Source organism: Anabrus simplex, chromosome 3 (genome assembly GCF_040414725.1).
Source record: "Anabrus simplex isolate iqAnaSimp1 chromosome 3, ASM4041472v1, whole genome shotgun sequence".
In the NCBI taxonomy this organism is placed as follows: domain Eukaryota; kingdom Metazoa; phylum Arthropoda; class Insecta; order Orthoptera; family Tettigoniidae; genus Anabrus; species Anabrus simplex.
In genome coordinates, this window is record NC_090267.1 from 83,970,470 (window position 1) to 83,984,697 (window position 14,228).

General features: G+C 41.5%; 1 protein-coding gene across 1 annotated transcript in view; it reads right to left on the reverse strand.

Moving 5' to 3' along the window:
* The window catches only part of LOC136867036 (uncharacterized), a 98,314-nt gene that overhangs the window by 21,936 nt on the left and 62,150 nt on the right, over positions 1–14,228 (reverse strand). The window contains exon 2 of the mRNA XM_067144133.2: positions 4,277–4,987. Within this exon, the coding sequence (XP_067000234.2) occupies positions 4,277–4,987 (711 nt within the window). The remainder of the gene's footprint in view (positions 1–4,276; positions 4,988–14,228) is intronic.

Below are 14,228 nucleotides of genomic sequence, written 5' to 3' on the forward strand. Positions count from 1 at the left end.
TTACAGTATTCATACCACCAACAGTATTTTACAGTATATAATATTATAAGGAGACTGCAATTATGGTCTGTGGTCCCCGTTGTTAATGAAAAAAATGCCTGCTGCATCATATCTTAAAGCAACCAGAATCATTGCTTCTAGCGAAATAGCATTATTTCGTGCAGTTGACGTTTTAAATGAATCCTTCTTCGATACTAGACAATCCTTGCTGTTCGCTTATGAATTATAAATCCATCAAAGAACTCCGTTACATCCGATTTTCCAAGATTGTACACTTTTGTTGGAACGCGGCTTCTTAACCTCTCTTGCACATCAAAATTATTTCCTATTTAACCAAAGCCTTCAATAAATTATCCCATTTTTCTAATGCTAATACTAGGTTATAATTTTAGTACGTTTTTCATTAAAGTGCTGCAGTACTGGTAGTCAAAACTAACCCTTCTATTAGGAAAATCACAGATACGTTAATAAAATGTCAAGAAGGTTGAATATAAACAGCAGTTTAAACCAACAATATAGAAGGTTTAACTCTGAGCCAGGTTTAAACTTGATACAAAGTTTAAACCAATATGGGGAAAATGAATGTCAGTTTAAACTCAGACTTAAACCAGATTAAAATAAACCTAGCTTAAACTCATTTGGGGAAAACGGCCCTTAATCATCGTTATACGGTCGATTAGATTAGCAGTTTGTGTTTTTCTACCACTACGAGCGCTAACGTGAGTCAATGCAGAGTTTCACTTAAGCCCTAATAACTACATTCGGTGTGGAGATTTTTATAAGAAAACGCCTCAGGGTATTCGATCAAGGAACAGATTACAGAAATAATTATGTAAATAAGATAATTTGGCTGGGATTTGAATAAAAAAAGCGAATAAAGAAACGATCGATTTTAGGCTGTTTTTCCGGAACTACATTTAGGCCGGAAGTTATTTTCAAAATTTCTTCTTTTAGTTTGATTGAGCTAACCAAAACTCATAATTTGAAACCTTTTTGGGCCCTTAGCCCTTCAAATTTCTGCACCATTGAGGACACTGGTTAATTTTACGTTTTTCGTAGTACTGGGAGCCCTACTTTGTCTGCTGAGAAATGTTTTCAATATTACAATTGTATATTTCTGAGGCAGTAAATTCATCTCAGGCTAGTGTGATGGAGAGTTTGTACCTGAACTCAGCACGCCCTGTGGATGGGGGCAGTAGAACCCACCCATAGTATTCCTTGCCTGTCATAAGAGGTGATTAAAAGGAGTAAACTAGCATAGGTAGCTGAGTGTGGGATGGCTTCAATTTTTTGATGCCTCTTTTCTTGACTTCAGCTTTCCTATCTGACCTTCCATGGTCAACTCTTGTCCTCTTCTGACACCGAGGGTATTGGGTTTGCGAGGCATATCGAGTATCGATTTTACGCCCTTCGTGACCTTTCCCAGATTCTTCGAAGGCTCGGAAATCCTCTGACTCGTGTTAAGAGAACAAGAGAGATGGTTGCCAACATGCATCGTCACCACCACCACTATTGAACTTTCTCTGACTCTTTGACCGACTGTGTAAGAGGCTTTAGCACTATGATCATGTAATGACCACTGTCACTTTTTACGCGTACGATTTTGTTGTGTTAAACATAAATGGATGACCCTTAGGCCGCTATTACACTGTCAAGGAACTTGGATTCAAATAACTTGGATCAAAGAAATTTTATACACTGACTGACAGAGCAAATGCAACACCAAGAAGGAGTGGTTCGAAAGGGATGAAAGTTGGGGAAAAAACAGAGACGGCACGGACGAATAATTGATGTTTATTTCAAACCGATATGCAGGTTACACAATGCGCACGGCATCGACTCAGTAGGATGTAGGACCACCGCGAGCGGCGATGCACGCAGAAACACGTCGAGGTACAGAGTGAATAAGAGTGCGGATGGTGTCCTGAGGGATGGTTCTCCATTCTCTGTCAACCATTTGCCACAGTTGGTCGTCCGTACGAGGCTGGGGCAGAGTTTGCAAACGGCGTCCAATGAGATCCCACACGTGTTCGATTGGTGAGAGATCCGGAGAGCACGCTGGCCACGGAAGCATCTGTACACCTCGTAGAGCCTGTTGGGAGATGCGAGCAGTGTGTGGGCGGGCATTATCCTGCTGAAACAGAGCATTGGGCAGCCCCTGAAGGTACGGGAGTGCCACCGGCCGCAGCACATGCTGCACGTAGCGGTGGGCATTTAACGTGCCTTGAATACGCACTAGAGGTGACGTGGAATCATACGCAATAGCGCCCCAAACCATGATGCCGCGTTGTCTAGCGGTAGGGAGCTCCACAGTTACTGCCGGATTTGACCTTTCTCCACGCCGACGCCACACTCGTCTGCGGTGACTATCACTGACAGAACAGAAGCGTGACTCATCGGAGAACACGACGTTCCGCCATTCCCTCATCCAAGTCGCTCTAGCCCGGCACCATGCCAGGCGTGCACGTCTATGCTGTGGAGTCAATGGTAGTCTTCTGAGCGGACGCCGGGAGTGCAGGCCTCCTTCAACCAATCGACGGGAAATTGTTCTGGTCGATATTGGAACAGCCAGGGTGTCTTGCACATGCTGAAGAATGGCGGTTGACGTGGCGTGCGGGGCTGCCACCGCTTGGCGGCGGATGTGCCGATCCTCGCGTGCTGACGTCACTCGGGCTGGGCCTGGACCCCTCGCACGTGCCACATGTCCCTGCGCCAACCATCTTCGCCACAGGCGATCACCCGATCACCATACCCCTCGTAAAGTCGTCTGTCTGCTGGAAATGCCTCCGTTGACGGCGGCCTGGCATTCTTAGCTATACACGTGTCCTGTGGCACACGACAACACGTTCTACAATGACTGTCGGCTGAGAAATCACGGTACGAAGTGGGCCATTCGCCAACGCCGTGTCCCATTTATCGTTCGCTACGTGCGCAGCACAGCGGCGCATTTCACATCATGAGCATACCTCAGTGACGTCAGTCTACCCTGCAATTGGCATAAAGTTCTGACCACTCCTCCTTGGTGTCGCATTTGCTCTGTCAGTCAGTGTATTTGATAAAAGAACTTGGATGAAAATTATCTTGGATCAATCTTGAACGAGTTTTCTTCATGTTGTTATATTTGCTCAAAGATTTCGTGATAAAGGTCAAACATAACCAGATAAAAATGACAAAAAATTAAATTGGCGCGTCACTGCAGTGAAATTGCTTATTGCATTGTATGAAGAAAACGACTTGCTGTATAACGCGAAGTTCACACATTTTAAAACAAAGAATTGCGATTGAAGGAGTACGAGGATGTGGCAATTGAACTTAAGGGTCATGTTTGAAGATGTTAAAAAAAGTTCTCAGGACTCAATACTTGGCAAAAAAATAAGGTAATTACTGATATTATTATGTTTTTACTATATATGCCTAGTGGAACTTAGTGTTATAATTGTAAACATGAAATAATATCAACAATTACTTTCATCTTTCACCCCAAGTATTGGGTCCTGAGAACGTCCAATTTTTTTCACATTCTTAACCGTAATTTCCGGAGTACGTGTAATATATTATCAATATATTTGGACGTGCTCCAGTAGCAAGAAATCGAAGAGTTACTGCCAGCCGTTCTTCTATACTTACAGCATTTCTCAAATGAGTATTTTACTTTACCACTAACGGAGTAACTCTTCCAACTAAATTTTGAAGTGTGTCTGTATCCATTCTTATGTATCTCCAGTATGATTCTGGGTCCTCACTTTTCAGTTCATTCATGATTGTATTCAAAATTCCCATTGAGCTTCTCCTCGCAACCCGTGACCTCACTCAAAATTTCAGACTTTTCTTCTGTTTTTCTTTTCTTGCTTTTATTAACAATAGTCCCAACATTAACTTGCAACTAGAACGGGAGCCTGCTCAGAATCCGTTTTTGTTTACACAGCCTTCTCGGAAAGACGACTGAAGTGTTTGTCTAAGATATTTGATGTAGTGTAATAACATATCTTTGATTACAGCATGGCGTCAAACATTGATCAGATTATTTGATCAGAGCTGTTATCCAAGTTCTTTGATAGTGTAATACCGGCCTTATAAATGTTGAATTCCAAAACAGTGACTGAAAAAAAAACCTGGCAAAGGAAACTTGATCCTGGAAATTAAATCTACAGTAGGGCCTACATCGATAATACTGAGCGCTATGTGGACCTGTGGAAAATTTCTTTAGGTGCCTACCTTATATTAATGCTAGTTAATGCTAGCATTTAAGTCCTGATTTGGCTGAAGGTTTTCGTACCTGGGAAGGGGGTGCAGGGCTTGGCCTGTATGCTGCCCTTGGCGGTGTGTTGCGGGACACCAGCTCATCCTCGAGAGGGAGTGGTCGAGCTGTTGAACTGACTGCTGGCCTGCTGGGTGGTCTACTCTGCTGTCGGACCGCCACGTTGATCTCAGGTGGTGGTGGTGATGTAGGCTTGAAGGCAGGTCTTGTCGGACGGAATACGGCAGGCTGGAGGTTGAGAGGTCTGGTAGGAGCAATGGGCGTCCTGGGGCTTGACGCTGTCGGGCTGCCTTGTGGGAGAACGAGGTCATCTTCATCGTAGTCGTCTTCCTCTGGGGATTCTTGAACTGGTGGTGGAGAAGGTGAAGCTGCTGTGCTGCCTATCGAGTCCAGGGGGGGAGCGAATGATTGGGAGAAACTTATAGGTGAAGGTGACGGTGGTGGGGGTGGTGGGGAGGGGCTGGCAGGTATCACATTGTTGCTGAATGATGGCTCGGCAGGAAGGGGAGCAAGCGCCCGAGCCGGTCCCGGTCGTCGGTTCCTCACGACATTCACCGCTGGAATGGCAACAGGTCTGTTTCCTGGCGGAGCCTGAATACGCTGACGTCTGAGGGGTGGTCGACCGCCTGCAGGAAGGGGTATGGCTCCAGGAATTTGAATTCTCGGTGGTGCGGGGCCAATGTCATCGTCAAATTGCGCCCATACGGAGACACCACAGCTCACGAGAACCTGTAATCAAGAATTTGGATTTTAGTACATGGTATACTTGGTTACAGGACTGCAAAAGAAACTTCAGGCATTGGCGGCTGGTAATTTGAAAATGTTGTGATGCTTGAATATCTAACTTTAAAACAAATCGTCGCCATAAGACCTATCTGTGTCGGTGCAACATAAAGCAGATCGTTAAGCGAGCTGGCCGTGCAGTTATAGTCGCGCAGCTCTGAGCTTGCATTTGGGAGGTAATAGGTTCGAACCCCACTGTCGGCAGCCCTGAAGATGGTTCCCTGTTTTTTCCGACTTTCACACCTGGCAAATGCTCGGGCTGTACCTTAATTAAGGCCATGGCCGCTTCCTTCCCACTCCTAGCCCTTTCCTATCCCATCGCGCCATAGGACCTACCTGTGTCGGTGCGAAGTAAAGCAAGCAAATATATATATTACAAAACAGCACAATAATAAAATTCGTTTTCCTTTTTTTTTGACTCCAATTTATTGAAAAGCAACATTCCTAAGCTACCAGGAAAGAAGGGAATAGTAGCATGAGTTCTGATGAGTTTCGGAACGATAATGCCTTATTACCTAACAAAAAAGAAAAAAAGAAAAGAAAAAGAAACCAAGACATAACCCCTGATCTGGCCGGGAATCGAACCCGAAGCTCTGGGTAAGAGGCAGGTACGCTACCCCTACCCCGCGAGGCCGGTACCCTTAGTACCTAATGCCGAAGACAAAATGTAATTGCTGTTCAATATGAGTGTGCTGTGATGGTTCATTGCACAAGCCGCATAAATAAAAAGTTCATATCACTTTGAAGAAAAGCCTAGTCGAAACCAACTTTCACGATATTTTTGCTTTTTTTCTGCACTCCTCAATCTCCCCTACCTCCGAACAAGCCGAAATCAACTACAAATAACCTTCTATAGGTTCGCAAGTTGTCCGCGAACATAAAACGGTGAAGACTTCACGAAACAAGATGTCAGTTTCAGACAGTCATGAATGAAGACTGTAAAATCATAATCTGGCAACAGAATCGGGAATTCAAGAAAGTACTGGAGGTTGTGTATACCTCCAAACCCTAGAGAAGTCGCCCTTGATTTGAGACTACTGCACTTTTAAATGGTAAATGTTCCTCAGGTTTACTTCTATGTCTGTTGAATGAATAGAGTAGTATGGTGTACAGGTTAGTGTGCAAAATACTGACGTATTGAACCCATAATTCTACGATGAGAAACATTTTTTAAATTCCAAATATTTATTTCAGCTACAAACTACTTTTTGAGAGTAGCCATGTTTTTATTTCAAGACTCTGGCTCTCTCGTGGAAACAGAGCTCTCCGTGACAAGCAAGCCGCGAGCTCGTGAAATGCCGGGACACTTCGGTGGACCTCGAGTATTGGATAATTTGTCAAATTCTAGAAATCCTTCATAACGATAGATTTTGGCGACATGGTAAATCCAGGAATAAAGGATCTAAATTATTCACAAACCGTATGTGAAGATAGAACCCCCAGGGTAAATATAAATGCAGTTAAGCCTAGAGAAAAGTTTGCGTCCGGCTCCCGAATTAGCGGCACGTGGCAAGGCCAATGGATGACGAAAAACCCGCGAAACGCCAGGGCAGAAATAATTCATTTCGCCCGTTGCAAGTTTGGGAAAAATATGAAATTAACACCGTAATGAATCGTAAGTCTGTCCGAAGTTATGGAACAAATTTCAAGAAAATTGGTCCATTGGATGTGGAATTAGCAGATTGTGCAATCAAGCCTCGTGGAGAGGGTGGCGTCCCTCCCATAGGGTATAAAAGAAATCTCCCTCCGTCTTTTTTACACACTCTGTCTGGTTGTCTGAACGGCGAAGCTCACGTCACTCGTCTGGAAGAAAGTGCGGGCTTTTGTTCTCCAAGTAACTTGTTAGATATTCGTGCCTATGGTTCAGATAGAATATTAAAGTAGAAGGTGAATGAAATTTTCCTGAACTGCCGCCGATGGACTACTTTGAAGGTTTAGGGATTTGGTTAAAATACGCAGCTGAGTTTTTCTCTGTGTTTCATTGTGTACGTCTAATATTTGTCGAAGAGAACTCTGGGGGCTGGCCGCGAGGTCTGATTTTCTTATCTGTTTGGAACACCTGGCCAGTGGTAGGGTGAACGAAAGCAGAATCTTGCGAAAACAGTGGCAATCGCCATTTGAGAAGAGTGCTCGTCGCATGTTAAACGCGAAGAAAGTGCGGTGTTTGCGGTGTTAATCGACACCCAGTGTAAATTTTTGTGTAGCTTAAGTTATATATATATAAGAAGATGATGTCAAATGTAGCCATGGAAGGCTGGGCACAAGGCCTGCTGCTAAATGCAGCCAGGAATCCAGGATGACGGCTAAGATTACAGGTCTGTAAATATATTTTATCAATGTTGTAGTTAGAATATTGTTTGTCCCAACCAATTTTCAATGCGTGTGTCGAATTGATATTTAATAATGATCAGGCGAATGTATTACATTTCTGGTCGTCGTGTGAAACTCTTCAGGGCTGTAAAAATCACGCCGAGAAAGTATAAATTGCGAAGTTTAAATAATGTGTTAATATTCTTTGAGATATTGTTCAAATTAGGTAAAATTAGGAAGGCGATAACGATCATGTAGTCGTGATGAATGTCTTAATTTCGAACATCGTATGAGATCAGAAATTTTTTGTCGAAATAATAATAATAATAATAATAATAATAATAATAATAATAATGGGCCGATGACCTTCGATGTTAGGCCCCTTAAAACAATAAGCATCATCGAATAATAATAATAATAATAATAATAATAATAATAATAATAATAATAATAATAATAATAATAATAATAATAATAATAATAATAATAATAATAATAATAATAATAATATTTACCGCAGGATAAAATTTTCTATGTTAAAAGTGTATATAACAGTCATGTTCAATAAGATTTGCGTTCATCTCGAAATCCAGTGAAGTCTGATAAAGTTATGTTTTTTTGTGGGAAGTTAATTTTGTGACATCGTGTATGTCGGTGATATGGGAAATCACGGCGTGTTGTTGTATTCCCGAGGTCCGAACGTTGTAGTAAAAATAAATGAAAAAATATTTTATAACATTTTTTGTCTTGAGAGGATTGCGGTTTGAAAAGTCTTGAAACAGAAAAAAGAATGGATCGTTCCGAAATGATATGTTGAGATAAGAGTTGTATAGATGTTGAAGGCAGAGGAAGCCTGTATTTCATGTATTGCCGCCGTGAGAGGCGATGAGAATGAATTTTTGAGACAGGCTATATTTGTTGATGGCGAAGAATTTTGAGACAGGTTGTATGTGGCAGGCTGTAGTATATTCCGCTAACAATCCGAAACAGCTGACCGAGTGAAGGTTGGTTCGAGATGAGTATTATGTGATGCACAGTAAGATTTCAAGTTAAAATCCCCTGTGAAAAACAATTTCTGTTGAAGATTGCAGCTCGTGGTAGTTAAATCCAAGTGACTAGTTTACGTAAAGTCAGCATAATGACTATTATATTATACGACCTCAAGGGTAGAAGAGCATTCTGAATACACGGTTGGTGTTATTTGACTGTAATGACAAATTTCTAATCAGTAAATTTCATAAATTACGAGACGATAATTTATCATTAAGTCGGAAACATTGTCGGATGAGATGAAAACCTACAACCTGTTTTCCAGTCATTGACCGGGTCAGGGATGTAATGAATGAAGCAGATATAGGCTGTTAGTACGATGGGGTCGCCACTCCCAAAGTGATTTATTGATGAATGATAGATGCTATGAAATGAGGGTGGAGAGTGTTGCTGGAATGAAAGATGACAGGGAAAACCGGAGTACCCGGAGAAATCCTGTCCCGCCTCCGCTTTGTCCAGCACAAATCTCACATGGAGTGACCGGGATTTGAACCACGGTATCCAGTGGTCATAGGCCGACGCGCTGCAGTCTGAGCCACGGAGGCTGTGGGATGAGATATTGGACGTTATTAAAGCGATATTTTGGTTGTGTAGATTCCTTGAATTTCGCTTCACTGGATAGTTAATGGATACGATTTGTTTGGAATAGTGAAATGGTAGGCGATTTGAGGGCCTCACTCTAGAGTTACGTTGTGGATTTTGCGGTGGTGATGATAACTGTTTGGGCGACATTCACGTAATGTTAGACGTGTGTTGAAAGTCATTTTATTTTTTCAAACTTCATTGCGTCTGTCGAATTCGTGTTTGAGTTGTGGATTGCTTGCCACGTGTTGTTTATTTTCAATTTCACGTTTTATTAACAAGATAGGGACTTAGTTTCATTTCCCGATTTACGTTCATTCTGTGGCAATATTTGTTTCATTGTGTGATATTAGTTTCGACAAGGTTTACAGCTAAAATATCTAAGTGTGTTTGAAGTTACGATTTCGCCTGACATTCTACAGGAAGCGTATACGACCCAATTTCCGCTCGACCATAGATTTAGGACGTCACATGTTATCCTAGGAGTATTTGTGTGAGACGTCCTAGTTCACGCTCAACGATAGGTTTAGGAAGGTGTGTGTATGTACATAGAGGTTAGTGTTAGGGTGCAGACATTAGGTAGGTTTAGGATGTCGGCTGCATATACTCAAGTCTTAGATTAGGTGTTGTTGCTAAGTGACTTGAGCGATGGTAGTGTCTGCAGTAGTGTATGCAATGCGAAGAGTATTAGCTAAGTAACATTGAGGCCATGATTGCGCACAGCTCTCACCAGCTGGAAGGTGTTTACCTAAGATTATGGAACCACTAGTGGCATGAACGTGAGGGTTGTCCAATATTGGGTACTGAGCTAACGTCATCGTATTTACTGCAGTTCGCCATGCGTGTTTGAGTTCAGTGAACTTCAGTATTTTATTTTATTTACGGACTTAATTGTTTTTGTCGTTCTGACGTCCGAGTGCTTTGCTAGTGTGCATGTTGACACTCAGCTTATTCGCGTGAGACTTGAGTTACGAATGCGGATTCGATTCGTCAGCCGGTAATATATTTTATTTTCAGTTTGTCGTTCTTTCATTTTATAATGCGTAGTTGATTGTGGTCGATTAATGACTTTGTAGGCAGTGTGTTGGGACAAACAATAAGTAGATGGATCTGTGATAATAGTCGTTGTAAAGGAAATAATCCTTATGTTTTAATTTTGTTTTACCATGTGGACTTGTAATTTTACTAAGCGTAACGTAACAATTTACAACCTAAAAGTTGGTTTTATAATAATATTTTTTAAGTGATTTACCACTTTTATTTAACTTCAGTGTTTGGCTTTTCTTCTAAATGCGTGATTAATTAGTGTTTCTTGCATTTCGCAGTTTTGTTCCTTCAGAACGACGTAACGTAAGATCCTCTCAGATCGTGTTGTTGTTGGTTCCTTCTGAACAGCTGTTTGGGTGATGCACGTTTCAGCATCGGGAAAACAGCGGGAAAACGAGGTGTCACGAGATGACAATACATGGTGGAACTTTATTTTCAACTGTGAATGCTGCTGTTAATTTGTAGTGAACACCATGCTTTCCAATAATATTTCGCAACCTATCCAAAGCAACTGATAGTCAATTTGGTTCGATGAAGGGTCCATTCGGCGGGTGTTTCCATAACCGACAGGGTATTTGACTGTGTGATAGTACATATATCACACCCTCGCACTATATGTAGAAGTGTGAGATATTATTGTCAGTATTCGATTTATTATTATTTATTATTATTAGTATTTCATTTGTATATTTTGTCATTAATCTTTGTAAGCTGGAAGGTAACCATATATGTAGTATGAGTAATTTGTTTTGCATGACTGGGAAAACATTGCTATCTTGGACTCTGGTAATTCGTATGACTCATGTGAGCATCCCAGTGTCTGATGAGATGTGTTTGTTGATGTTATTGTACTAGGAAAGTTCTATGAGTCATGTGATATACCCCAGCGTTTGTTTATTTCTTGGGACTAAGTATGAGTTCAGGACATGGTCTTGACGAGAGCATCACTCATGATTGGCTGGCAAGGACCAATTCAGACGTATCATCTGAGAGGGAGGGAGAAGCGGATGTTTATAAAAACTGCGACATCACTGTATGAAAAAACCACAACTGACTCGGTACGGACAAGAAGGAGTTCTGACACACTGTACGAGAAGGAAGTAGTGCTGGATATACGGTATTCGAGTGACACGGCTACAAGGGACTGGACTTCAAACGTTTGTGGGAACGTAGCCTTGTTATGTTCGTGGAAAGTGGCTGATCGACAAATTGTGGAGTGTTTACGCATTATGTATTGTAGCACTTGTGGCGGCCTGGCATTATATGTTGGTGAAAGCTATCTCAGACTTTCCATTCTTATGTTCAGGATCGATAAGCGTGTGTTGCTCAAATGTATATATCTTTACAACAACTGTTAAAGTCTGTGAACACAGTATTACGAGGTACAGTATCTATGTGATGTTAGAAGTGCTGATTATGAGAATTGGCAAGTCGTATTGATGCAGAGACAGTGAAGGGTATTTATCTACATATATGTACATTGTCCATCGGACTATCTACAAATGGTAGCTTAGTTCTCGCTTTCGTTTTCCCGCTGTTTTCATCATTGTTATTATTGTAAATATGGAGTCTTCCAGCAATACTTTATGCGTATATTATATGTATAATGTTGTGTGTTGATGAGGTGCTCATGCACGGATTTTGTTAAGAACATAGTTAGCTATTTTAGAATCAGTGGAGTTATTGATGAACCTAGGTTCAGTTCCTACCTATTTAGTCGTTTTCAGGAGGTTAGGTAAGGCCTGCAGCAGATGTACCAGTACGCAGCATTATGTACACGCCTTGGGATATAAAGTTTATCATGCTCTATGAAAATTTGAGGGATCCATTCTGGTGAACTCTGGCGCCATACTACGGCCATTTCGGTTCATTATGTTTATTAATTTTATTAAGTTTTTGAGTAATTTTATTTATGTATTCTTATTCATGATTTTATTTATTAGTATTCATCAAATAATTACAACTGGTGGATAACCTTAATTAAGAGTAAATTTGAAACTCTATTTGTTGAAGGTCAGATTTTCCACGGATCGTGTGGATTAATTCTCAGTTATCGTTTGGATGAATAGGTGACCGATTTTCAGGTTTTCTTTTCACTTTTTCAGTTTCGCCGTCCACTAATCTGTGATATTTCTATTTTTCTCCGAAGAAAATTCTTCAATACTGTAATCAATACAACTAACGCCATGCAATGTGACTGCGTTTGAAACATTAAATAATTAAACATTTCCTTGATCAAGGATTTTATATAAATGATTTTTTGTGCAGTTAATTGAGTCAATAAAAGTTAGTAAGCACATATTTGCTCCTCATTTCAAGTAGTTAGGCTCTCTTCTGAACCCCATCGTTTGGTTAAGATCGTAACCGAATTATTCCCGCTACGATCCCAAGATTTAAGAGTTCGATATTGCTCTACTGCAGCAGCTGTGGCCGACCAACGATGGAATGGTAAGTCAAGGGTTCAGTATAGAAGTACCTACTTCCTTTACGACGGCAAATAATTTTCCTCACTTATGTCAAGACTAACTGATCGCTGTCGGTATGAATCTGAAGTGGGATGCTCCTTAAACTACCCTAGAGAGAACTCGCTGCTTCTCATGTATGTGACACTTCTTCTAAAAGAGCAGAAGTCCAGCCAGAGACGTACTGGGGGTACTGGGGGTTAGACCCCCCCCCATGGAATTTTTACAAAAAATAAATCTGCAGAAACTGAGAATAAACAATAAACACAATAAATATACAGAGACATAATCGTAGAACCAAGAGATCTGTAATTCACTTATATCAGTGTCCTTATAATGACAAGTCATTGATGCACTTTCATTGTGTTCTACTGCCCGACTCGCTGGCTGAATGGTCAGTGTACTGGCCTTCGGTTCAGAGGGTCCCGGGTTCGATCCCCGGTCGTGTCGGGGATTTTAACCTTCATTGGTTAATTCCAATGGCCCCGGGGCTGGGTGCTTGTGCTGTCCCAAACATCCCTGCAACTCACACACCACACACAACACTATCCTCCACCACAATAACACGCAGTTACCTACACGTTGCAGGTGCCGCCCACCCTCATCGGAGGTCTGCCTTACAAGGGCTGCACTCGGCTAGAAATAGCCACACGAAATTAAATTGTGTTCTACTATCATTTTGTAACTACACCCCCACCCCACCATCGGCCGATCCTGGCTATGCTACTGTGTCCAGCTTACCCGGGAACAAGTCTATTATTTCACTTGTTCCGGGTGAAAGGCTCATACGACTAGCAATATGGTTATCAACTGTTTTGAAACATCATCATCTCAGTGAGACTAGCTAAGGATCGGACAGAACTGAAGCCCTTCAAGAGAGGCGTACAGATATGGTTGTTCTTCTATTCATCTATACATCTATAGGCCTATATTTTGTAATGAACAAATGTCTTAATAAAGGAATATTGATAGAAAAACATGTATGTATGTATGTATGTATGTATGTATGTATGTATGTATGTATGTATGTATGTATGTATGTATGTATGTATGTATGTATGTATGTATGTATGTATGTATGTATGTATGTCTACCCCATAGTTCCATATGAAGTGTTATTGCATGTTTATACGGCCGGATGCCCTTCTTGTCGCCAGCCTCAGTTGAGGAGTTAATGAACATGAATGAATTATGGTAAATGAACTTGGGTTAGAAGGTGGAAGGAATCGTCTGTATCCTATGAATAGGAACTGTTCCGGCATTTGCCTACAAGTGAAAATGGGAGACTACAGACTGTCTCAGGAGTGTAATACCATTTGGTTCGGGTGGTACAGCGAAGCCCAAGCTAGCAGATTCGATTCTTGCTCAGTCTGGTGGTATTTGAAGATGCCCAAATACACCAGCGCTCTATCGGCAGATTTACCAGGAGCGTAACGTTAAAGCCTGCAGGGCCTGCCATGCACTCGGGCCTGTGCCTTTTAAGGGGCCCCGCAGATTCCTCGCAAAACAATAAAAATAATATATCTAGCTTAATGTCACTCTGCATGAAAACGATCTGGGCGGTTTTGTAGGATTAGTCGAAATAGTTTGTTTCTACAATTCGTGCGTAGAGGAATTGCCATTTGGTCGTATCCAGCAGCAGGTATTGTTTTGAGTGTAAATAGCACAGTTGCCATCTTTGGCAATGCCGCGACATAGACCTATTCTTCACAAGACTTGCACCAAAATATTTTAAA